This window comes from Rissa tridactyla, chromosome 4, assembly GCF_028500815.1.
Source record: "Rissa tridactyla isolate bRisTri1 chromosome 4, bRisTri1.patW.cur.20221130, whole genome shotgun sequence".
Classification (NCBI taxonomy): domain Eukaryota; kingdom Metazoa; phylum Chordata; class Aves; order Charadriiformes; family Laridae; genus Rissa; species Rissa tridactyla.
In genome coordinates this window covers 22,098,093-22,123,272 of record NC_071469.1, presented here as the reverse complement: position 1 = coordinate 22,123,272, position 25,180 = coordinate 22,098,093, and the positions used below count along the sequence as shown (strand labels likewise).

General features: G+C 39.6%; 1 protein-coding gene across 7 annotated transcripts in view; it reads right to left on the bottom strand.

The window, feature by feature from the left end:
- Nucleotides 1-237: 237 nt before the first annotated feature.
- Nucleotides 238-25,180, bottom strand: part of TTC7B (tetratricopeptide repeat domain 7B) — a 152,415-nt gene continuing 127,472 nt past the window's right edge. For 3 of the 7 annotated variants that reach the window (XM_054198198.1, XM_054198200.1, XM_054198201.1), the window contains exon 21: nt 241-1,578. In XM_054198198.1, coding sequence (XP_054054173.1) covers nt 1,357-1,578 — 222 coding nt within the window. In that variant the 3' untranslated portion in view covers nt 241-1,356. Of the gene's footprint in view, nt 1,579-25,180 lie in introns of all 7 variants that reach the window. The other 4 variants (XM_054198205.1, XM_054198203.1, XM_054198204.1 and 1 more) reach the window with 3 other exon arrangements.

Sequence of the window (25,180 nt, the reverse complement as noted above, 5' to 3'; positions counted from 1 at the left end):
ATACAAGCCCAGAGTTGTAAATAAGCAGACATCAGACTACCCCAGCTCACACACCCTGAATATTCAGTGCAACGAGTGACCGTTCTCCACACATCCCAGATAAACCCTGGCAAGTATTTGTCTACTAAACATTTGGCACTATTGCTACTGACAGGGCAGCGGTAGGTTACCAGCTGACTTTTCCTTCAAGGGGTGCGAAGTGCAGGAGATGTTGAGAAAGAGCTCTGAAGACAGGCGAGGAAAACTGAAGAATAGCGTGTAAATATTTAACATGCTCTTCCCAAGCACTACCAAAGTATATGTAACTGCTCATGTATTATGTAGAGGCAGAGTAATCTGGCTTCATCGAAAGCTGGCGTGGAAGGAGTAAAAAAGGAGAAGTGAAGATTTACGGAAACCTGGAATCTAAGATAACAATACAACTGGCAAAGAGTATAGCAGCTTCTTTTCCCTACACTGGCCTCAGGGCATTTCATTTTGGTGTTGTTCCTTTTTGAGGCCAGCCGGCCACAGGCCCCACATCACAAAAGTATGTTCACGAGCCCCCTGGGTACTTAACCAGGACACAGGAAAGGTTCCATTTAAAAATCATTTTATTATTAACATAATCTTCCCATTTAGCCAAGTGTGGGTCACGTACAAGGAATGTCGGTAAATATTCCATTTGAGGCTTCTTTTTACATATTTCCATTGATAAATAAACTCTGAATTCACATAAAAAAGTTAAACTTAAATAACTAATATATTTTTGTAACAGGCATACATTGGTAAAATATAAATATTCTTGTACTCAGCCTTTGCTCTAAATAGAGGTAACAGTTAGCCACACATCACAGTTATTAACAACTGAAAACAAGAACTCAACTGATTTTCTGGCCTGGACTAAAATAGAGATGGAAACAGAAAATTCACATTTTGACTTCGGGCCAAAAGAGGTTGAGAGGCAGGAAGAGAACAGTTTTATTAACAGCCTTGTTAAAAATAGTCTGCTCTGCCACTGAATTTTAACTTATTCTACATTTGGTAGTTGATTCCATTATAATTTTATGTAACACTCAAATATCACTAACAAAATATGGCACATCATCCATGAACAAGATAACGATGTTTTAAAACTACCAGGGCAAAAAATGTAGGCGATATGAGTGATTTGGTTCTGGCTAGCCATTTTGTCCTCTCAGTCTAACAACAAGATATTGCATCACGTCTCTGTTTTGGCCACTTTCCCACAAAAGACTGGAGTTCATTACCTGTAACTCTAAAGTTTTTCAAACTAACCAGTTACCAGGCAAGCCTGACACACCTGGGTTTCCTCACCCAGAAGTCAGACCAAAATGGGTTGATCAAGATGCCCTCTCAAAGGACTCTGGGAATGATGGTAAAAGGGACCACGGGACTGCTCGCTTCAAGCTCCAGCGCCGTCAGGAAGCATTCGGTGGCAGCGTCATCATTGCCTTGAGCCTGCAGCACCTCTCCCAGGCCGTTCCAGACCTCATGGGCCGTGGAGTTCACCTGGACGGCATCTCTGAGAATCTTCTCCGCCAAGCTATAGCGCCCAAGCTGGTGAAGTATCAGAGCCTGCAAGAAAACAAAGGAAAAATGGTTGAGATTGCCAGTAGGACTTTCCTGAAGCTCAAATGGTATGTCGCAACAGTGAAATAAGCATATGTAGCTCTTGGGTTCAAAGTGTTATAGACTATATAAGACTCCTTTCTTTCTTTCTTTTTTTTTTTTTTTTTTAAGAAAAGAAAAGAAACAAACTGAATCAGGACTGGAGCAGGCTACTCCATACCAACAGGGAGTCAAGTGGTTTTGGACAAGAAACAAAGACACTGAAATGCAAAAAACGGAGTTGAACAACAAAACCTCCACCCAACCACCAAAAAATCATGAAGTACCTGAGCTTTTGTTGCAAGCTCCCATGTCTAAAGTCCCACCAAGGGGTGTGCCCTGAAGCGTTTGTATCCTGCCTGCACATCTCGGCACCCAGCTCATGTCTTACAACATCTGAGATCACGCACACGGCACCATCGTCTCTCAGGGACGGCAATGACAGAACCGAGTTCAGCCCAAAGGGCAACGGCCATGGCATTTGATTCAACCCACGGAATGGGAAGTGTGCTGGGAATAATATTGCACCAGTAGTGTATCAAGGTCCAGCAGGTAGATAATTTCCTCAGGAGCTTCCTAGACACAGATTCTTTGTATGTCGTGGGATGGGATCCAATTCAACACCACACGATCCAAGAGGATGTCCAAACCTGCTAGGATATGGGCTGAATGAGGTAGTGGAAATCTCCGTCCAACACATTCAGCTATGTTACTGTGCCAGAAAAGTCATGGAATGACCCAGTAAGAGTGATTTATTCTGGGATTATAGTAATCCTAATGATGTTATGCATTTTTACCTTGTGATTCTGTATTGCAAAATGAATATGGACCACAAATCTTTGTTTTTCCAGAGCGGGATCCTGCTTACATGCTTACAGATTCCTTGTGACTTCTCCCCTCCCAGCTCCCCACTCCTTGGACCATGACTTCTTTTATTTCTCCTCGTACATCTGTTCCTCAAATCCTTTTCAACCCAAGTGCCGATGATTAGAAAGTACTGAAATTCTATGCAACCCCTGAATTATCCACACTATGCTTCTGCAATTCTGCCCACCAGGCTGACTTTCAGCACGGGCAGACTGATAACTCCATCCTACAGAGCAATGGGGCGGACCATCCTCTGAAGAACGATATAAAGAGTGCTGTAGAGTATCGGCAAGTCAATAAATAAATGCAACGAGGGCTAATTTCTATCAGCCTAACAGATGTTCTCACATAAAGGTGTTAGAGGGCTCTTCTGGTTTTGGACTGTTTTTGAGCTGTCAAGTGAGTCAGCATTTCCAGAGTGAGCGAAGAGTGCTTCCAATCCCAAAATCAGATAACTCACAGCGTCGGTGTTTTTTCCCTGCAGGAAAGTGTCAGTGACTGGTAGGTATCAGATGTGAAATTATAAAAAATGAAGCAAGGAGGTGGAATATGTAGAGGTGGTTTGGCTGCATGCACCTAACCTTAATAGAATTAAAGTGTTCTTAATTTTTGAGACAAGATTGTCTACTTAATTTTCAAAAATATTCATATTTTTCTGTACTGATTTGTATATTTTATACTAATTAAACATATGAGTTCTTTGAATATTGGTAATACTTTTTTTCCCCAAACATGCCAGACTATTTTCCCTGCTTGCTAAGGATACAAGCTGTTCTTTTCAAGACCAAAGGAAACAACCAAATTTTGCAGATACAAGCCTCTTGATGGGAAGAGAAACACGTTATGTCACATCTGCCCATATTCTGTACGGACAAAAGGGTAGCTGAGATTTTCCAGGCAATAGAACTAGAGCAAATACTAGTTGTTTGCCTGCTATTATACTTTTCTAAGAATATAAGCTATTTATCACTAGTGAAGGAACCACTCTTGCATGGGCCATCGGGTCACATCCTGTACCCTCAGGTTTTGAGGGCATGGCTTTTTAGAGGGAGAGTCTCCCAGAAGTCAGTCTTTCACTGACGTCTCAGGCTGGGATAGTACAAAGACTCTGCCTTGGGTAGCAGCACTGGGGCAATGAGCTTTGCTTCCAAAGAACCAATGGGGAGAAAATCAGACTAATTTCATGGCAGAGCATCAAAAGGACGGTGACATTTGGTCACTATACCTGTGGGCTGAGCTCACATAATACCTTCCGATTCCTTAACTCTCTCAGAATGATGGTCATATGTTGTGAGTACCCACTTTGTAGATCTCCTTCCCGGATCACGTCATTAAAATTCCGAGGCACAGAACATTTCAAATTGTTTGTGGTCCTTGCCTGACTTTGCTCTATTAAGCACTACGCTACAGACCACAGGGAGAAGGAGCAGGAACGCCTATCACGCAGCAACATCCTTCAGTGACCTCACACCATCACCCATCCAAGAAAACTGACCTCCAGCTTACCAGCTGTCAGCGTATGCTTGCTCTCTGTACTAAATCCTTCAGGAAAAAAAAAATAACTCCCCAAAAAACCAACAACCAAACCACTAAAAAAAAAAAACAAACCCCAACCTATCCCCCCCTCCAAACCAAAACTCTTCTAAGATTTCCCAGAAATCAATACAAATTATCCTAGTCCTTCACTGCATATTTTCTTTTGCTTCCTAATTGGAAACAAAATCTCGAAGCTACCAGTTCTGGCCTTTTCCTATTTAGCAGCAGATGTCCAGACAACATTTATCTGCAGAATAATGTTACGTCTCTTACTTTATGGCTGGAGATGGGCTTGAACAACACATCAACTCTGCAGAAACACAGAGGGACACCTAAGTGACATATGGCTCACACCTTCAGGCTTGGCATGTTATCCTCCGCAGAACAGACACAAAGTTCAAAAAAAGTAAGTATCATAGGGATTTTGGAACCTGAATCAATTAGAAAAACTGCTATATAATCACTTGAGTAAATAATAATAAATATTAGTAGGAAAACACCCATTCTACAAAAAGATGATGAAAACAGTAAGTTCCTAAGGAATGACACAAATCTAAGGCAATCTATTTGTTCTTTGTACATTTTAAAATGCTGCGGTACTTGACAGAGGTGTTTAAGACAACTGTTGGCATCCTGCTAGGAGAAAGCAGGACCTTTCCTGCTATTGCACCTCTTTCACTAGTTCTTTCACATGAAAGACCGATAAATTTATGACATTTGCTTCTAACACACTTATAAAAGCCTCTATTGTGTGTGGGCTTCTTCATTTTGCAGCTCAGTAGAGATTTTGTTTATCACTTTTCCCCATATTTAGTTTGCTGAGAATTTTGGTGTTCCTTTGGGGTTGTTTTGGTTTTGGGTTTTTTTGACAAACCACTGATCTCCCCTAAGCACATTTAGGCTTCCAGCCTCTGTCTGTTCTGGATGTCTTTATGTTGTAAACTCTCTAAGCAAATCTTATTTTTCTTTTAGCCAGTTCTACGTTGTAGAGGTTGATTTTGTAACTCAAAAAACTCCAAGAGAAAACTCTAATCAGAAATGGCACAGGCAGAAAGTGAAGGGAATCTCTGAAGAAACAAAGAGACTTTTTTGTGCCATCATCAGAAGAAATGAAAGCGGCGCTTCATGTCCCCGATGTGTTGATATTTATACCAGTCACTTTGAATAATCCACAGTACTCAGATTTGTGGCGCTCAGATGCTCTCTGCTCAAGGAAAGGTCAAAAGCCCTTTACAGCGCCCAGGCCATCGCCGGGGCTCAGAGCTGGGACTAACACGGACTTTTCAATTTCGAGAGCCTACAGGGGCTGGCTTTCTGAAAAAAGAGTATTACTGCCTGCAAGAGGGCGGTACTGTAGTCACTACAAACAAGGTTCTACACAAGCTTCACATCACAACGGAACAAAACCCTCTAGAAATTAATAAAAAGGCTGGGGGGGGGGGGGGGGGGGAGTGCTTCCAACTTTCTTCTCTGCTGCAGGCTATTTCAACCAGCAATTTCTTGCTCATTCTTTCCTCATCCAGTCTGGAGTCACAAAGTCTCCCTCTACTTGACTGATGATTTCACATGTGTTTCCTCCATTACACTTCATTTTACATTGCCCCACATACAAACCTGCTATTCTTTGCTTAATTTGTCAAAGCATCTGCCCAATGATTGTTTTTATAATGATCGGACAAACAGGACCCAACCCCTGACTGAAGGCTCTTGGCACTGTTGTCAAAACAGAAGTGGTTTGTTATTTATTACTCAATATCTCCTAGGTACCTATAACAAATACAGCCCGGAAAAACAGCTATTGACTCTGAATAGGCAGAAATAGCTTAATGTACCTTCCAAAACACTCGGCTGAATAACCTTCATTTACACTTACCTTGCATGCGTTAAGAAAGGGGATTATACCTTCTGTATTTTGGATGCTGTCTTGGGACTAATCACGTTTAGCGTTTTAATTAGTGACACATCACAAGAATTATGAGAGTGATGATACAATTAGGTAAGAAAAAGTTAAGAGCATACAACATAGAAAGCAGCAGACGGATTATGAGATCTAGGATAACAGGAATAAGTCAAAAGTCAGTAAAACAATGTGGAAAATAACACAACAGTAACAGAGAAGTTCTGCAGCGTGGCAGAAGCCTGTAAATCAAGCAGCTTGGGAGAAGAACTACCAGTATCTTAAGGGGGCCTACAAGAAAGCTGGTGAGGGACTTTTTAGGATGTCGGGTAATGGTGGGACTAGAGGGAATGGATTAAAACTAGAGATGGGTCGATTCAGAGTGGACGTTAGGAAGAAGTTCTTCACCATGAGGGTGGTGAGACACTGGAACAGGTTGCCCAGAGAGGTGGCGGAAGCCCCATCCCTGGAAGTTTTTAAGACCAGGCTGGATGGGGCTCTGAGGAACCTGGTCTAGTGGGAGGTGTCCCTGCCCATGGCAGGGGGGTTGGAACGAGATGATCTTTAAGGTCCCTTCCAACCCTAACAATTCTATGATTTTATATCAGGCAACCACAGGATGACAGTGTGAAAATGTGCTGGTGTGAAAGAGGAAAACGCAGCTGACATCAGGAGAGGTTTCCAGTAGAGAGAAAGACACCAGAGACAGTGTCTCAGAGCTGTGCCGTACACAGCTACAGCACGGCCTCCTTGGGCACCTTGCATAGTCTGCTCTATTCAACAAAGGTCAAACTGCAACAGGCTCAGAAAATTACTGTTGAGACGATCAATAGAAATCTAAATTTACAAGAGGAGACTAACAGACTTGGTTTGTTTAACCTAGCAAATCAAAAGCTGAGAGGAGATGAAGTTACTTGCTGTAAAAACAGTAGAGAGAATAGAACAGAGAAAAACTATTTTAGTTAGAGAATAATGTTGGCACAAGAATACATGTGTATAAATTGTCTGTGAGTAAGTTTACCAAAAAAAGGTGAAAACATTCCTGGCAATTGGAGCAGCAAGTTTTTGGATCAGCCTTCTATTTGCAGTAGCAGGGTGCAAAACAGTGTTAAGACCGAGTCCTACAGCAACAGCTTGAATGCTCTGCTGGTTATGAGGAGGGGACTTGTCTAGAGGGCCCAAGGAGCTTCCACTACTCCTGTTCCAATATCAGGTTCTCTCTCAACTGCACCGAGAGGAAAGAGAGTGACAACATTTTCATGCCTACATAATTGATGCCCATAAACTTGATGCTTCTGTTCTAAGAACAACTTTCTCTCAATCCCTTGGGTTACACTGAAGCAGCAGGTGCAGAGAAATGTGCAACTAATGGATACAAAGACTAAAAAAGCAAAATTACAGTATGGTATATCCAGCTTCTTTCTGAAAGAAGCAGCCTAGTATGACAAAATGCATGGATTCTGAAATCTTCAAATGCATGAGGCATATTTTTAAAAAACAAACAAACAACAAAGCCCACACCATATTCACAGACTTTTGAGCACAGAGATGCATAATGGAGTTTTCAAATGCATGTAAGACAAGGCGTTTTAATCAGCATTCACTTCAACAGGACTCCACCTAGATAACTTTCAGTATGTGATTATAGATCTATCTGTATCCTAGATAAACAAGATACTTTTAAAATTTGTTCTATGGTGATGGCACAATAAAACCAATAACTTCAATTAATACCGTCTTCAATAAGCCAGAATGATATTTTGATATATTTTGCACATGTCAAAATTATATTTTGGCAGTTATTCTTCCCCTTGCAATTCAACATATTAAAGTTATTTTTCATTAGCTAAAGCTAAGCATTTTTAAGAGGAAAACGTTCCAATGAATTCTAATTTCCAAATGCAGATTTACATAGTCTCCAAGTAAAACCTTCAATTAGCAAATGCATCATTATTTATTAATAAAATATCATCACTAAGAATCCGAACAACATGATAAAATAATCAACTGTATAATGCCATAATTGCTTAAATAAGCATGTAGTGTAGTCTTCGCTGCAAAGGTATCCTTTTTTTCTGCAAACAGGCTTTCACTCCTTGCAAATTTACCTGTCATAACGATTAACCAAACAGTCAATGGAAAACACACACCTAGAAAAATAAACATGGGACAGAAATGGAAAACTACTTAACTAATTTCTGCTTTTGAAAACATGATTAAAACTAGCCATTTAGTAGTAGAGCCTAGTAAGGTCACTTTTTTATTTGCTTTTAGGCAAATGAGAAGCTACCATTAAATTTTTTTCCATGGAACTAAATTTTTAAAAATTAAAGCCATAATTATCACCCATCGTATGTCTCACCAAACCAGAGCTTCGCTGTAACGTGCTAAACAAGATTTGCACTAACAAAAGGTAAAAAGGCAACACTACAAAGATCTCTGTGGTTTCTTCAATGTGACTAAAAATGTCTGCTTAAGAGGGCTGGAGGTTTTCTTAAGGTTTAACCGTTTGACAACTATTCCACTCCTCCTGGAAAATAAACAGTTCTTAATCTCAACAGAAGCACCACTTGAGATTTTTACCTTTATTCACTTGATATCAAGAGGAACAATTTTATTTTCTCTAAGAAAAATACAGAATATAGGTGGGAGCTGTTCTAAAAAACAATGAAATTTATTTAAAAGTAGAAAAAATATGATGGGAACTTTGGCCATGAGTCCATTTGCACTTTTGCCTTCTTCAGAGAGGATGCTGAACTCTTAGTACTGAGCTCCCTCGTAACTCTGCAGAGAGGGAAACTGGTAACTAGGAGAAATGAAGAGTAACAGAAGGAGAAACGTGGCCAACCTCCATGTTTAGGAATTGCAGCCTGTTGACCCGCAAAAGACTCAGCTACAGAGATCTGAGTTCTACCAGATAATATATGATTTTTTTCCCCAGTAGGTTTATTACATTACTTGTTTGCTAAAGAGCTTCTAAATTTGTGTGATGCAGACCTCATTTAGCTAAAAAATACCCCTCAGAGCGAAAAGTTTCCTTGCAAAAACAACAGCTATAAGAAAACATTGTAAGCATATGAAAATAAAAAATGGACTGATTTTGCTTTTCACGATGAGAGCGGGGAGACAGAACAGTGGAACTACTACTCGCCTGGTTCACTGATAACCTGCTGAAGCCCAATAAGCTAGCAGCTGCAAATGTATAGTCAGATACAGAGCTATACAGATGTGGAAAAGAATGGTTTTTTAAAAAAGTTACAATAAAATGCCGAAATAACTCATGACGTCCAACTCCTCAGTAGTTTTCCCCGATCACAACTTTTTTTATTTTTTAACAAGTCCCAGCCTGCCTAAGACAGGATCAATTTTCAACCGTGGTATGCAGAAAGACGTGATAGAAACATCCCATCTTATCTAAAAAACTTGAAAATCAAGGATTACGACCACAAAGAGTTACAAAACTTAATATGCAATGTATGCATTGCAAATCCATATGCACTGTAATTTTAGCATCACAAAACTGCCCCTCGTTACATGCTGCTTTTTCAGCCTGTTTTGCATGTGTTAAGGTGGCTGCTATTTTCAAACAAATCTATCAAACTTGAAGGCTTTCCAGAGACTTGACAGTGTTATGCCATAATAATGAAACAGAAAAAGTGTTAGTGAGGGAAAACAATAAGAATTTGTCATGATATTTGGAAAAATAAGTAAAATTCTGCAGCTGATATTTCCCATTCTCTGTGATAAAAACAATGTTTTAAATGTATTCCATAATCAGTATTTTACACTTATGTAGAGTGAAATGGCACGTTATTTATATACTATGCTCTCCTATTTTCCTTTTAGCTGATGAATTTGTGCTGAAACACGTCCTTCTAATGGAAGCATGACTTTGCACAAGAAATCATTTATTAAATTCTCCTTTCGAAGACATATACCACAAACAGTTGCATGTTTAGTCCAGTTGCATGTAAGCAACTATTTTCTGCAAGTGCAAAAAGATTGTGACATGGCATATCAGTTCGAAATAAGCCATTCCATCAGAAAAATGATGGATAAATATAGTTCTATGTCTGCAACAACACAGATGCATTTTAGTGCAGGGATTTTGAAGGGTGATCATATTATAAGGTTTAAAAACAACTGGATCGACCACCAACACTTACAAGTAAAGATAATTTTCCATAAAATAAATAAATACATAGTTTTTTTGAACAGCAAAAGAAACTGCAATGTATATGCAATTTGTTTCCAAAATGCAGAATACAAAACTGCTTCTCTCATTTTCTCTAATGATGCAATTCTTTTGAATAATAAAAAGTGTGTTTCTTCAAATATGCTCAAAATACAGCTTCCTAGAAGCTCATTATGGATTTTTTTTTTTAAATGAGGACAACCAGCTGATACTACTACAGCTGATCACTCACTAAGCCAAACCAACTGATGAACAAACATGAACCCACGTCTGCAGCCAACATTTTTGTTTGTTGCCCGTCCCAAAGCATCGCCTGTTCTACGTGTCCCTTCCTGCCTTGTCCCCCTCACTTGCCTTCCTCGATCCCAACGCACCCAGCAACCGAGCTGTGTGCTCTGCGTCACCGCTGAAGCAAGCTCCCATCCCCAGTTTGTCATTTTTTTACCCTTCCCCCAGTGCTAACATCCCCCCTAAGGTATCCGATTGCTTCCCCTGCTGCAAAACACTTGTTGCTAGGAGAAAACCTACTGCTTGGCAACAGATTTTTAAAACAACAACTTTGGCTCTGTTGCTCACTGAACTCTACATCGCCGGCGTGAAATAACGAACGTGCGTGGTTGTTAGTGCATCTGTGTGTTCATAACCCCCTTGAAAATGACCGACCCCTTCCAACAGGGATGTGCTTGCCTTTTAGTTCGTTACTGTTCACAGCCCATAAGGCGGAAAGGTTCAAAATTGAAGTTGGGGTTTTAAAATTGCTGATTGCAGCCTTCCACCAAGATGGAAGCTCTTGGGAGACTTCTTTTCCTGTTAAGACAACATGATCTTGCAATAGTCTGCTGTAATTTTGATTTACACTGTATGTGAATGTCGTATCAGATGATAAAAACATGGCATGACATGCCAACATACCACGCTATATTGTGAGAACTAATTTGACAATAGCAAGCACACTGGAAGCAAATTAAACACCTTATTGATAGAGTGAAACAGCTAGTGACTTCAGAGATTATCTAACTTTTTATCTCCATCTGAAAATTACACTGAAGGTCTTATTTCATATGCTGTATCTACCAATACAGTAAAAACACGACAATCCTTCCTTCTGAAGTCAGATGGCTACAGCTCTGGCAAGTATAAAGGAATAATGAAATACAACCTTAGTCCCCAGATGATGGCCAGTCCTGAATTTGGAGTTCTTGTCATCTGGTGCAACCGTGTTACATTTCCTCCCAGCTGTGACACCATGACACTAAAGTGTAGGGGATTTATCCCTCCATCCGGAAGCTCAGCAGCGCTCTATCTCCCCCGTCTGCCCTCCCAGCACACATCAACCTTTCCCACAAATGAGAAAAGAGGATTTCCCAGATGTAGAGCATCCTTCAGATACAGACACCCACAATGAAAACAGGTGCTGGAGATCACGGCCACAGACAGTGCTGTTTATGAAATGGGCCCATGGTAATTTCCTTAATTCAGTATATTCTTGTATATTGTCATTCATATACTCACCCCTTTTCCCCTATGCAGGCATTTTATAGATACACGTCCTTGACCTAATTACAGTTTATTCACTACTGAAATCCTGCCATTTTATCAGTCTAATCAGTGGCTGCATTGAACTATTGCCTGGTTTCAAAAGCAAGGCTGGGTTTAGTACTGCATCACCATGCTACCTACCACCTACCTACTCCTAGGTACTGTTTGATACACATGCCATTATTTTCCAAGTTCTGAGTCAAAAGGTCAGACGTAGAGAAAAATTGTATTTCTGTTACTCAGGACATAGGACTAAGTGCTTTCAATAGCCAAAATCCTCCAAAAATGGCACAAGTGCAGAACAGGCTAGAGAAACTGAAAACCTCAGACCAACATTGTTGAAACGATGAGCCGCAAAGCTATCCCAGTGAGTCAATATTCAACCATTTGAGCAAAAGCTTGACTTTTCAGAGGAACTGAGGATACTGGGAATTCAGTGTCCTTACTCCACTGCCTAAAGACTAGATTTCAATTTAGTACATCTGAAGGTTCCTGGTTTTGAAAGCTTGTGCTTCATGCAAAATTATCACTAATGTCAAGAAACTCATGTTCTTCTGCCCACCAGTCAAGCAGCAATAGAATTAAAGAATAAATAGTAAGAAATAGCAAGCACGGCTTTTTAAGAAGCTGTTTTTCATTAATGGCAGTTCTTCTATAAAATCACAATGAATGTACTGGTGGTATGTGGCTTCTGGAAATAGTAATTAGAAAAATTGATCAAATGTTCTAATGAAGAAATCAATCTGAAGTCAGGGGAATAACTTGTGTATCAAAGAAGAAGCAGACATGCATATCCAGTACTAGGTTCTGTGGTTAAAATTTGTAATTAATAGAACTGCCAGAGTTCAAATTGAGTACTTTGGAGATCTTTAGCTAGATTGTCACTATATTGAAGGCTAGAACTTGCAGTCCATATTTGTACACACTCAATATTACAGAAACCAGCACTTACTTGTCTGAACTTTTGAGACTATGGAAAAGGCATCAGAAGTGAATGATACTTTTCTGAAGTACCTTTTTTTGCATTTATGCATGTGCATTTCTCTCAAATATTCTGACAAATGCTGTATTAAATATTCAGAGTCAGAACTGCAGTATAAGATAAAAGATGACCAGTCCTTTCATTACTAAAATAAAACAGAAATGCCAAGATTAAAGCACATTATTCACATTTTTCTTCCTTTTGCCCTTAGCCAAAGAGACTTTTGCGTATAGAAGCATGTACATACATAAGTTATAACTATGGCTAATGTCACTGTTTCAAAGGTGTTATGACACCACAGCAGCACATACTAGACTAGAATTGCAATAATCTCCAAGAAAAAGATTTGTAATAAAGCATTAACAAATATATATTTTTTATAGCATCCCCAGGAAATAGACCATTTCCCCTCTACCCCCAAAGCCGATGAACTGCCATCTGCTCCTCAGGCTCAACGCACTACAAAATGGGAAGATCCGTCTTCGTGGCATCTTGCAAAAACCTCCTGGCATGAGAGGGAATACACCCCCTTTTCTCCCCCTGGGAGATTCTTAAATGAAAGGCAGAAGCCGTAGGTACACCGCTACCCTGTCAGTCTGGCAGGACAACTGCCAGCAGATCCATCTTTAAGGGAAGACTATTTTCGGTGTGAAGGGAAGGCATACACCCTCCCACCCGTGCACTATCAGGCAGAGATCAGAAGAGCCAAACCCTAACTATGGGCTGAGAAAGGGCTTTTAGCGCTTTTTCAGTAAAAGAAAACAAAACACTTCTTTGCATACTGACTTACCTTTCACAAAACCTGAAGAAGTTGAATATACTGAAAACGAAGGAAAAAACGCTTTGGACAGTTAAAGACAGAAACCCAAACAGTAGTATTTTGGACAAAATACAGTGAAAATAATTTTAAATAAAAGCTAAAAATAACATTAATGTCCCTCAACATATCAGCTTTTGCTAATACTGATCTAGAAGCAAACAGATACATGTAACTGAAGTCTCACCTACGTTTTATAACTGAACTCCATATAAGCCTATTGGGTTCTCTCACAACTGTCTTCTTGTGGATCATTTTTAATTTTTTACTTAACAACTTGCCAAAAATAAGGCATTTTTCAGTTTAATTAACATCAGACCAGAAGAGCCTTCTTAGGTCATTCATTTTGCTCCCTTGCTGTTACCCACAACCTCAGCACCTGGTTTCTTGTTCTACACGATGTTTAGACTATAAGCGCTAGGAATCCTCTTCAAATCATCTTCCCAAATTTTCCCCTAGACTGTTTTAATTTGTTCCAGTGCCAATGTCACCTAGCCTTATTTTGCTTATGCTTATTTGTCTCATGTTTACATGGAGCATATATTATTATTAAAAGTTTCCTATTCTTCCCAGGAAACGTTCCAGAGACTTTCCAGTGCTACAGTTCCATCACATCACTGCTCATTGAGCACAAGGACAAAACTGATGCGAAGCCACAGGCCAGTTTTGTCATCCAGCCACACGACTTGGGATTCCAAGAGGATCACAGGGCCAAGCCTGGGAGGAAACCCCAAGTGAAACCTAGGCTTTAGTTCACACTGAGGGTAGACGTGCCCTGTTGGCCAGCCTCAACCAGTTTTACTGGCCATGGCAGCCTCCATATTTTGGGGACATAAAGCAAGCAAGTGGAGCATGAACACCACCACCTTCCATAAGGGAAGGACAAATCTGTGGGCTTACAAAATTAATGGTGAGATTACACTCTTGACAAGATGATGACATTGATAAATGGGATAACGTGATGTCTTATGTTGGGCTTGGCCAGCTCATGAACAATGAAGATGTAGCTCAAATCAACTAGTACCCCAGCTCTTTGCCCTCCCCTTTTGCACTTGCTCTTGCATTTTGTATTTGTGAAAGACACTGTATTCCTTTTTTAGAAGGGTCTCCACATCTCGCTTTTAATCCAACTGATGCCTTTCTCCTGCAACTGCTCTTCCCAAGTATAGGTAGCATATTAACTATCCTACAATCTTCTGTTAACTTAGGTTTCACTAAATATTACTGGACTAATGATTTGTTATTTCATCTACTAGTTCTTCCAGAATGCTGGCCAACTCCTCCATACTCTTCCACCAGCAAGTACTTGACACCATTTCCACACTTTCATTTCCACTACTAATTTTACCTTTGCCATTCATGATGAGCATCAGATTCCTGTTAGACTGAGGCAAAACACAAGTTTAATGGGGTTACGGACTTTTTATAATTGGTTATCCATCACTGCACTAATTGACACAGCATGTTAAATCATACGCTGCGGTTGGTTTATGGCTCTTGAAATCCATTTTCCAAACTAGATAATAAGTTAGGAATAATAACAAGGTTGGAATCTGCAGGGAAAGTGTAATTCCAGACACCGTTTCTCCCTCAGTCCTTTCTTTTGGTTTACTATGGTCAGCTGACAGGCAGCTGAAATAGATTTGAATCCTGCTTCCCAGAGCATCAGAATCTTGTCCATTTGAGTCACTTTTCTGGTTCACTGGAGCACAGTTGGCAGGAAGAACACAAGAATGGCAGAAAAGGCACTCCCACACAAAGCTAGGATTTGATCAGAATAAGTAAAGTGGGAAGTTAACTCTCACTGAGTGAAGAGCTGAAATGGAGAGTGGCAGCTTCCACTTTCAAGGATAAGAACTACAGCAACAGCGTGGGTTTGGTGGGGAAGGTGGGAATTCTGGAACTTAAGGCAGCCGCTGAGTGTGGGGTGAGATACAAACATTTCCGACCAGCTATTGTGTTAAACATCCATGGATTTTATCTTCAGCAAAAATATTCAGATACAAATGTTAGGTTAAATCGAATGTAATGCACATGGCAGAAAGATTGCACCTACTAATGAAACATCCTCCTTCAAGGAGAAGGTTTAGGGAAGGAAGCTTAGGGTTTGATTCTGTAGCAAGTGTGATGACTTCAGATGCCCAGGCTAAAGATACATCATTTTTTTTTCAACAGAGATCACCAACTGCTCACATTCTCATATCACAATTTTAAAGGAAATTAAGTTTGACGCGTCAATTACTTTAATAGATCTGACAGCGTTTCATACTGTTTTTGACTTTACATCAAGAACAGTTATTTCTGGCAACTGTAACCTACCAACTTCTGGATAGGCATTCAATTAACATGACAAAGCATCATCACAGACTGCATTTATGTCATACCATTTCATAGCCCTCTGGTAAGTCTTTGGGTCTGTGACCCCCCTAATACCATCTGTTCCGATGCCATTGTGGCTATCACTTTTTCAAACGGTCATAAATTAAAAACCAGACAGAATCCCAAAGAAGCTATTGTCAGCTGTCAGGACAAACTGTAACAAGGACCATGAAAAACATGGAAATTGAGATGTCTCTGCAGCTGACAGAGGTTCCCTTGCTCGTCTTTTGAAGAGTTGTAACCACTTGACAACATCTGCTGTAATTTATTATTTGCCTCCATTTAGAAAATAAAGGGTTCTGTTTTTAAATGAGAGAATGTACTTCTAAAACTACATCTATATTTAAAATTACATATTTTAAAGTAGTAAAACCAACTTACCAGCAGATAAATTTTAATTCAGAAACCAAGGCAAAAGCAGTCCTCTCTCTGAGTAGGTCAGATCTCCTCTGATAGAAGGCAAGTATTTTTCCAAAGTGCTACCTAACACAACCTTTGTCCATGTAAGTTAAGAGCTCTGATACCATTTTCACAGTGTATTGTACAGAAGAAATTTTGAATATGTATGATTTTTTTTTAAATTATTATTTTTATTTCCTTAGCCCTTTACTGATAAGGTCTTTATAACAACCACAATTCACTATTTTGTCTAAATATTTTATGCTGTCAAGTCATGTAGCTAACTAACCTAACGTAGCAGAATACGTTATGTTATGTTCTGGAATAATTTTAAAATCATGAAACAGCCTCAGTAGCCTTTCCTCCCGCCTCTTTTTTTTTAATACTTGCACAAGCCTAATTTTTTTTTTTTTTTTACAACATTCCCTCCTCTGTCTAGATGAAACCAGGTAAAGACTTTAAAAGTTGTGAAAAAGTATGAAGCTGACAAACGTGCACACAAACAAACATGATTTATTAATCCTGATTTGCTGATATCAGTCTGAAGCAGCAAGTTCAATGTGTGTGATATAAACAGCGTATCAGTAGAGGCTGAGAGAGATTGAACACACTGACCTGCAACAAATCATTTCACCAGCATCACTGATTAAAAAGACTAATCAATGAACTACAACCCGGAAAAAAACTGAACTCAAATGTTAATTTCAGATACATCTATAAAAGAAACATTAATAACTTAACTTATGAAGTTTAGTTCCTGGGATAAGAGGGAAGGGTTTAAAAACTTTCAGATTTTTCATCAACGTATTGAGAAAAAAATTTGAAAGAATCAAATGTCTGCATTCTAATGAGCCTACTAAACCACCTTATATTGCTCAAGTGTTTTGGGCAACTCTTTCTTTGCAGTGCTTAGCTTTTAACAGCATGAGCAATGTTAGCATTTTCATATTTCTGCCGAGTCCATACTTTGCTAATGAATTGCTTTGCTTGATTCACCTGAGCAGTACTAAAAGACTGAAGAGCCTTCCAGGTCAAATGCTTTATGTGACGATATGGGGCTCTTGAGTATGAGCACTCATTTTAACATCTCTATGTTTTGCTAATACTTCTTTTCCCTTCAGTTCTATGCCAGTTCTTAAGAAAGAAAAGCTGTTTTTAAATGCAACTTTAAATTCAGTGTAAGGGCTTTTTCTTGACAGGCAGCTTCCTTGAAGTACCACAACAGCATCTATTGTAATGCAGGATTTCTCGGATTTGTGCAAAAGTCAGACACATGTATTTTCCCAAGACTCCAATAAGCACATTTTTTAAAAAATGCATGTACAAAACTACATTCAACTTCAACATCTGGACAATAATAAATATTTACAACCATTCTGACAAACGTCAAGGTATTAAACTGCCCTCTCTTGTTTACCTCCCACTAATCACAGAGTGGGAGCACAGAGTTATGGTTTGCCATGTCTTGCCAAACTGAGCTCCTTCCCCAGAGGACCTTACCCCTCTGCAGGAAAAAGCTGGCCTGAGAAGTCTTGCTCAAAATTTTATTTATTGCAGATAACGGTAATTATATGAACACACAAACAACATAACAGCAAAAGGAAATTTATGACATTCGTTGTCCGAATCTGACATGTGCTACAAATAAGTAAATACGCAAGAGTTACATATGTGCTCACCAATTCATGTTAGGGGCTATAATATCCTCCAACTTCCTCCAAGGACATAAGACAAGACTTAGTTCTTTTTTGTTCAAACCCAGGTAGGAGTCTGATTTGTAGGACAGGAGGATGCATCAAAGCATAGACCTGAACAGAACATCTGAGAAAAACTAACAACCCATTATAATGAAAGCAGCAATCCTTTTTCCTTCAGATCTCTATATCCATAGACTTCATGTTTAGTGCTGGTTTGAAGTTAGCTTTTCTTGAAGTTTGAACTCTCTACCAAGTAATAACGTAAGATAAGAAACAAAGATCTATGGAAGTACTTTACCTTTATTACCTATAAAAGTACATCACTATGACACAGTGCTAAGTTTAACTGAGCTCTCAAAACCAGATCAAAAAGGAATCACAGAAACAAAGTACTGGTGCCACAGACACTTCTGAAAGTCTGCTATCCAAACAGCTACCTCCTCCAACAACCATCTCAGCTGCAACGACTTGGGAAATATTACATTCACTGAGCAAATCCAAGACAGCACTGACAAAATCTACCAGAAAGGAAGATAGTTGGAGGGAAGAGAGATGTCGGTAAACGAAATGATTTATTATTTATAAGTATTGAAAGTTCTGCAGGGAATTAGAGACAAGGGTCTCATTTTACTTGGCTGAACTGAAATGGCTATCAAGGAGCCGCCACATATCCCTTCACTTAAACTGCATGCAAAGGCAGTAACTATCAAAAAGATAATTTTCACTGATAGAGCTGTTTTAATCGTCTACATTTTAATAGGAGGTCCATCAATGACAGTACTAAATTTAAGTATCATCAGGGAAAACCCTCCTGAAGTCTGACAATCATTTGCAAGTCAAAACCCACAAAAGAGACCCCACAGGCTCCCTTCAGCAGGGACCGGGAATACTGATGCTGCTGCCTTAAGTGTACCAGATTCACTGGTACACTGGACATCCCTGGGGGGAAAATTATTTTCTTCAGAGTCCAAGTGCACTGGAAAGAATACGCACAGGAATTAAATGCGAGTCCCATGAATGTGATACTCAGATGAGAAATCAGGAGGCTTGTATTGTATATACAGCCAGGTAAGTCACAGCATCTCTGCCTCAGTTTCCCCATTTCTTGACTGGGAATAAATAATACATACTTCAGGGCAAAACGTATATGAAACTCAACATGTTGACCACTTAAAGCTGTTATGAAAACAAATACTATAACCTTTTTTTACATCTAGTCTTTATATCGAGAAATTTCAGTCATTGCCTTACTAAGTGCCATACCGCCTTTTTTGCCATACTATCTGCAGCCACTCACCTCAGCCAGTTACATTTTTATTCCTCTAAACTTGCTCAGATGCTTAAATATTCATGCTTAAAAATGTAAGAGCTGAAACAAAAAATGCAGCTATGCAACCAAGTATCAAATATTGCATTCAAGATTTACATCAGCTATTGATTCAAGAATGTAAAAATTGATAGTGCGTAGGTAAAAAAAAAAAGATTGTAATGGTGTATTTTTCAAAAGCCAATAGTTGCTTGTAAATTCAGTACTATAACAAAATGTACAGGCTAGATTTGTACATATGTGATTAGCTGTTGAAACTGAAAAGCTCTTTTTTCTCTCTATAAAGTCAATGCATATTAATATCAGAATTAAAAAGGTGCAGATCAACACTGCACTGCCGATTGAAAAAGCGATGAAAGCCCAGAACAGCTTTCTGTTTTCAAGTTTAGCATTACTAAGTCTCACTGGTGATGTATTTTTCCACTCCTATCAGTTTAGCCAAGTAGCTTACCATGACAGAAGCGGCACTAAAAGTGTTAACAACTCTAAATCTGCATTCGCTGTATTTCATGTAGAGTGCAGCTGGATTAAGCACACGGTGGGCATGTTTACTTGCAGACAGCAGAGTATTGGAAAGAGTCTGGTTTTAGAAAGCATTGATCCTTGTGCTTTTACACATGGATAACTGGGCTCAAGCAAATAAACTAACTGTACACCATAGCCTCTGGTATAGGTGTATCCAGTCCCAGGTTAAACGTGGTTGGCTTACTACAGCTTCAGTGAGCCTGCAGTGTTGACCAGACTTTTCAATCATTACCCAATTAAACCAACACAAATTGAAACTCAGACCATTGTTTCACAATGCCAATTGTACAGCACCAATACCAGTTTACCAAGACACTGGCTCGTAACTTTAGTGTTGATGTTAAAATTACATCACATCATAGCAACAGCATGAAAAGATCCTTTATGCTCAGCAGAAAGTCAGATTAAAAAGGCATCCAGACTTTCAAAGTAAAGGAATTTTCTTTTCCAAGCCAATATAAAACCAAAACCAGATAGATCCAGATAATCAATTTGTGAGAACTGGATTATCTCCATCCTAGAAAAAGACAGAAAAGAAAAATAAAAGAAATCAAGGACTAGGTAGCAAGTTAATAGTGGAAGCATTTTTACTACCAAATAGTAGTATACTGTTTGTATTTCAGAAAGAAAATTATTATTTCAGTTGTCTTAAATTATATGCAAGGCCTCAGAACAAATGTTGAAGAAAGGAATGGTTGGCAGTAAGGTAAGAGGGAAAAGTGGAATAAAAGTACAGTACGTGTTTATCACTGGTGAGACACTAAGCTAGCCTGTACAGTATTTGATTAGAGAGATTAATGCTGGGGGTGGGGTGGGGGGAAGTTGTAGAACTAATTGGCCTGGATTTCAGTAAAGTTTCAATATAGCTGGATATAGGAATATAAATCAAACTAGAGATGGCATAGAGAAGCAAAAGAATATAAAAATGAGTTAAGAACTAGTTTCCACCAGTCCATCCATCCAATAGGGACAGATGATGGTGAGTAGACTTCAAGGTTTGGCCTCAGGCTATATCTTACTTTAATTTATGGTCTCAGCCCACAGGTATCAAGACTGCCGATGAAATTTGATCGCAATAAAGTTATAGTACAGAAACAGGCCATCCAAAAGCTTTTAGTAAAGAGCTCCTGCAGTCCACAGCTTTGACCACAATAGTTTTAACTTGAACGACCATTCTCAACTTCTGTTCCCAAACTGTAGTTACAGAAGACAGCAGTCAGTTTTTTTCGGAGAAAACACTGGCCTTTTAATTAGTGAGATGCAGTACACAAGGTGGCCAAACAGCACCTCCCTCCCTACTGACAAATTAAGAGATGGCAGCTTTCTGAAGAACAGTAGCTGCACATAACTTTATTCACACTGTTTGTTGCTACTCGTTGAAAAAATATACTCTAATATGAAAAATAATGGAAAAATAAGCAGCAAACCTTAGAAAAGAACAGAGTTTTGAGAGTCAGACAAAACACACTTCAGATTTTCCCACAAGTTAAAGGTCACTGAAAGAATTGCTTTCTCTGTTAGTTTGATCATCTACGTTAAAAAAAACATCCTGAAGTAAAAATATAACCTGGCACTAACCTTAAAGGCCAATTCTGTAACTCCATCTAAAAAACACTTAGCTACCAGAAAACACAGTCTGTGTTTAAAGAAAACTAATCTTGGAGAAATTATATTATGCTCCTCATACATAGTAAGTTGGTTGAATCCTTCCAAAGTGCAAGGTTCAACTCATCTTTAAACTGTAGACTCATGAGCAGGGGAAGGGCTGCTAAGTACAATACTGGGTAGCAGGGAAGTAAAGCTTCAGCAAATGGAAAAGAGGTCTTCAAATAAAATTTAAAATGAGACGAGTTGGAGAGATAGAGAGACATAAAAATACTGTTCCAGACTGGGGATTTGCAGAAAAAACTCTGTACCAGAGTAGACAACTTATCTGGGGAATGCAGCTGTTTGACATAACCCTGGCAAAAGCAAGCATTAAAATCATTTCCTGAGGGACAGCTGCTTCCAGATACCTTGTTTTGCATTAAGGTAGGGCACTTTCTGCTCGATGAGGATAAGACAAGGCACAATTTTTGAGAACAACTTTTTTATAGTTCCTAGTTAGAAAAAAAGGAATCGTAATCGATTAGGTAACTTCTGGTCCTCTCAACAGCAGCCTGTTGTCTTGGGAAACAGCTTAAGCCAAAGCAAGTCAAGCTCCCCTGTGACAGATGTAAAGCAAAAGGTACTTTCACCAATGCACTAAAAATGCACCCGAGAACTGCAAGAGATTTATAGCAAAATATGTAACAATACATTATTATAAGAGAGACTGCTGAAGAGCTGGGTCTCAGACACTTGGCTACAGCACTGTGAGCTTCTCACACACACATTTACTGACCACAACTAAACCACATCGAATGGTTCATCTCATTCAGATCACTGTTGATGGTAGCATTTAGTTATATTTCACCAGTATGCAAAGTTACGCAGCACAAGAAAATAAAGAAAAAAAACCCAAACAACACATGTAGATGACTTCATGTCTCAAACATCTTCCTGTAGTTAACGAATTCTACAGAATTCTACAACAAAAGCTGTCTCAGGAAAAAGAAAATAAAACCCCTTTTGTTCGTTTAAAGTTAAGAATGGCTGCTCTCTCCAGCCTTTTTCATGTTCTTTAGATTTACCCCCAAATAAATTCTTAAATATATTTATTAATTATATGAAATTCAATTATAAATGATTAGATGCCAGATGTTGCCTACAAGCAAAAGCCCTTAGAGACTACAGGAAAGACAGCCACGCACACCAGGTGCCACATAGTTTTGATTGCTGTGTAAGTTCTCGCTATAAAATAATACTTTAATAAATTCAGTGAGCACAAAAATGCCCAGGGAAGCAAAGTAATCATAATTAGCCCAGTGCATACTTCAGCACAATGACCTAATTTAAAAAGTGTTTTGCAAAGCAATTCTCATACTGAAAGGCAATTACACAGAACAAAATAAAACCAGTATTTTTGAGATCCATGTGAAAAAGCAGCAGCAAGTATCCATGAAAAGGGATCACAGAATCATAGAATCTTCATGGTTGGAAAGGACCTTTGAGATCATCGAGTCCAACCATACACACAAAAAACCCCAAAAACCCCAACAAAACAACAAACAAAAAAACCCAAAACCAACCTACAATCTCTGCCACTAGAGCATGCCCTGAAGTGCCACATCTAGACGTTTCTTAAACACCTCTAGGGATGGTGACTCAACCACCTCCCTGGGCAGGCTGTTCCAGTGCCTGACCACTCTTTCAGTAAAGTAATTCTTCCTAATATCTAATCTAAACCTCCCCTGACGCAACTTCAGACCATTTCCTCTGGTCCTGTCATTATTCACCTGGGAGAAGAAGCCAACACCCACCTCTCTACAACCTCCTTTCAGGTAGTTGTAGAGGGCAATGAGGTCTCCCCTCAGCCTCCTCTTCTCCAAGCTAAACCTGCCCAGCTCCCTCAGCCTCTCCTCATATGACCTGGTCTCCAGACCCCTCACCAGCCTGGTAGCTCTCCTCTGGACATGCTCCAGCACTTCAATGTCCCTCTTGTACAGAGGGGCCCAGAACTGAACACAGTACTCAAGGTGAGGCCTCACCAGTGCCGAGCACAGAGGCACAATCACTTCCCTACTCCTGCTGGCCACGCTATTCCTGACACAAGCCAGAATGCTGTTGGCCTTCTTGGCCACCTGGGCACACTGCTGGCTCACATTAAGCTGGCCGTCCACCAGCACCCCCAGGTCCTTTTCTGCTGGCAGCTTTCCAGCCACTCTTCCCCAAGCCTGTAGCGTTGCTTGGGATTGTTGTCACCGAAATGCAGGACCCGGCACTTGGCCTTATTAAACCTCATACAGTTGGCCTTGGCCCATTGATCCAGCCTGTCCAGGTCCCTCTGTAGAGCCTTCCTACCCTCAAGCAGATCAACACTCCCACCTAGTTTGGTGTCATCTGCAAACTTACCGAGGGTGCACTTAATCCCCTCATCCAGATCATTGATAAAGATATTAAACAAAATGTAAGAGACCACAGAGGACAGTAGGGAATAGCACGCATTTTCATTTTCTTCCAGGCCTTTTCTCATTTCCATTTTATTCTTTTTTTAAACAAGGAGAACTTAAATATCAAGAGCAACTATTAGCACTTTACTGACATGAGGCCTCCTGGCCATATCCTGAAATACTGGGACTAAGACTATTGACATTTTCATTCTGTTAAATTAGTCTTGCTTGTTAGTATTTTTCCACTAGTAAAAATCTGCATGTTTTTTCCCCTCCATCCTCTTTTAGGTGGCCAGTTACCCATCAAAAGGCATGGAGGAAATGGCAAAGATTACTTTGGATGTCGACAACTTAGCCCTTTAGAGGGTAAAATGCGTAAGGAGATGGAAGGACTCTGGAAAGACTTTTAATAGGAATTACCCTTTCTAACACCTACAGAAAAAGCCTGAAAAGTAAGTTTTTCATTATGCTGTGATCAGATGCTTTTACTAGCTTGCTGGTCTGTTCATCGCCTCTACTTAGTACTGTGCAACAAGGAGATTCTTTCCATGTAAATAGCTGTAAAGAGTCATAAATATTTTGTGTTCTTTAAATAATACTAGACACACCTTTGTCTCTAGAAGCCTCAAGGGCAGATCATAGAATTGCCTAGGTTGGAAGGGACCTTTCAGATCATCTAGTCCAACCATCAACCTAACTCTGACAAGAAACCACCACTAAACCGTATCTCTAAGCACTATGTCTACCCGTCTTTTAAATGCCTCCAGGGACAGTGACTCAACCACTTAGCAAGACTCAGGTAACACATGGAATAGGCACCTAAAGCCACTGAAAGATGACATGTGCATTTGCTATATATAGTTTTACAAGCAGTCATTAGAACACACCTTTAAGGTATACTTGAACCTCCAATGAGAAAACCAGAGAGCCAGAAGCCCAAAAACTTAATTTGCGAAGATCCCAACTGAGGCTTTTCAGTTGTATTGCTTTGCCACTGACACTTTTGTATGGACATTCCCCAGTCAAGCAGGTTGCATAAGAAGCATGACGGGAAATATTTTGGAATCAACTGGCCATCTTGCAGTTGCATTGTACCCACATACTTAAAAAAAAAACAAAAACAAAAATCATTAAAAAGCTCAAGTATTAGAACCCCAGCCAAATCAAGCATATAAACCCATCAGACTGGCAGCAGTAAGAAATGCATCATTATTAACTAGCTATCCCAGAATGGGCCATTTTATGGAACTGCAGGGTACGCTTTTTGTGTGCCTGAAACACAACCACCAGTGGATAACAAGGTTGCATGGCACATGGTTTGGCAGCACTTCACTTCTACAGTGCAAAGACAATCAGATGCACCATAAATATTAAGGCA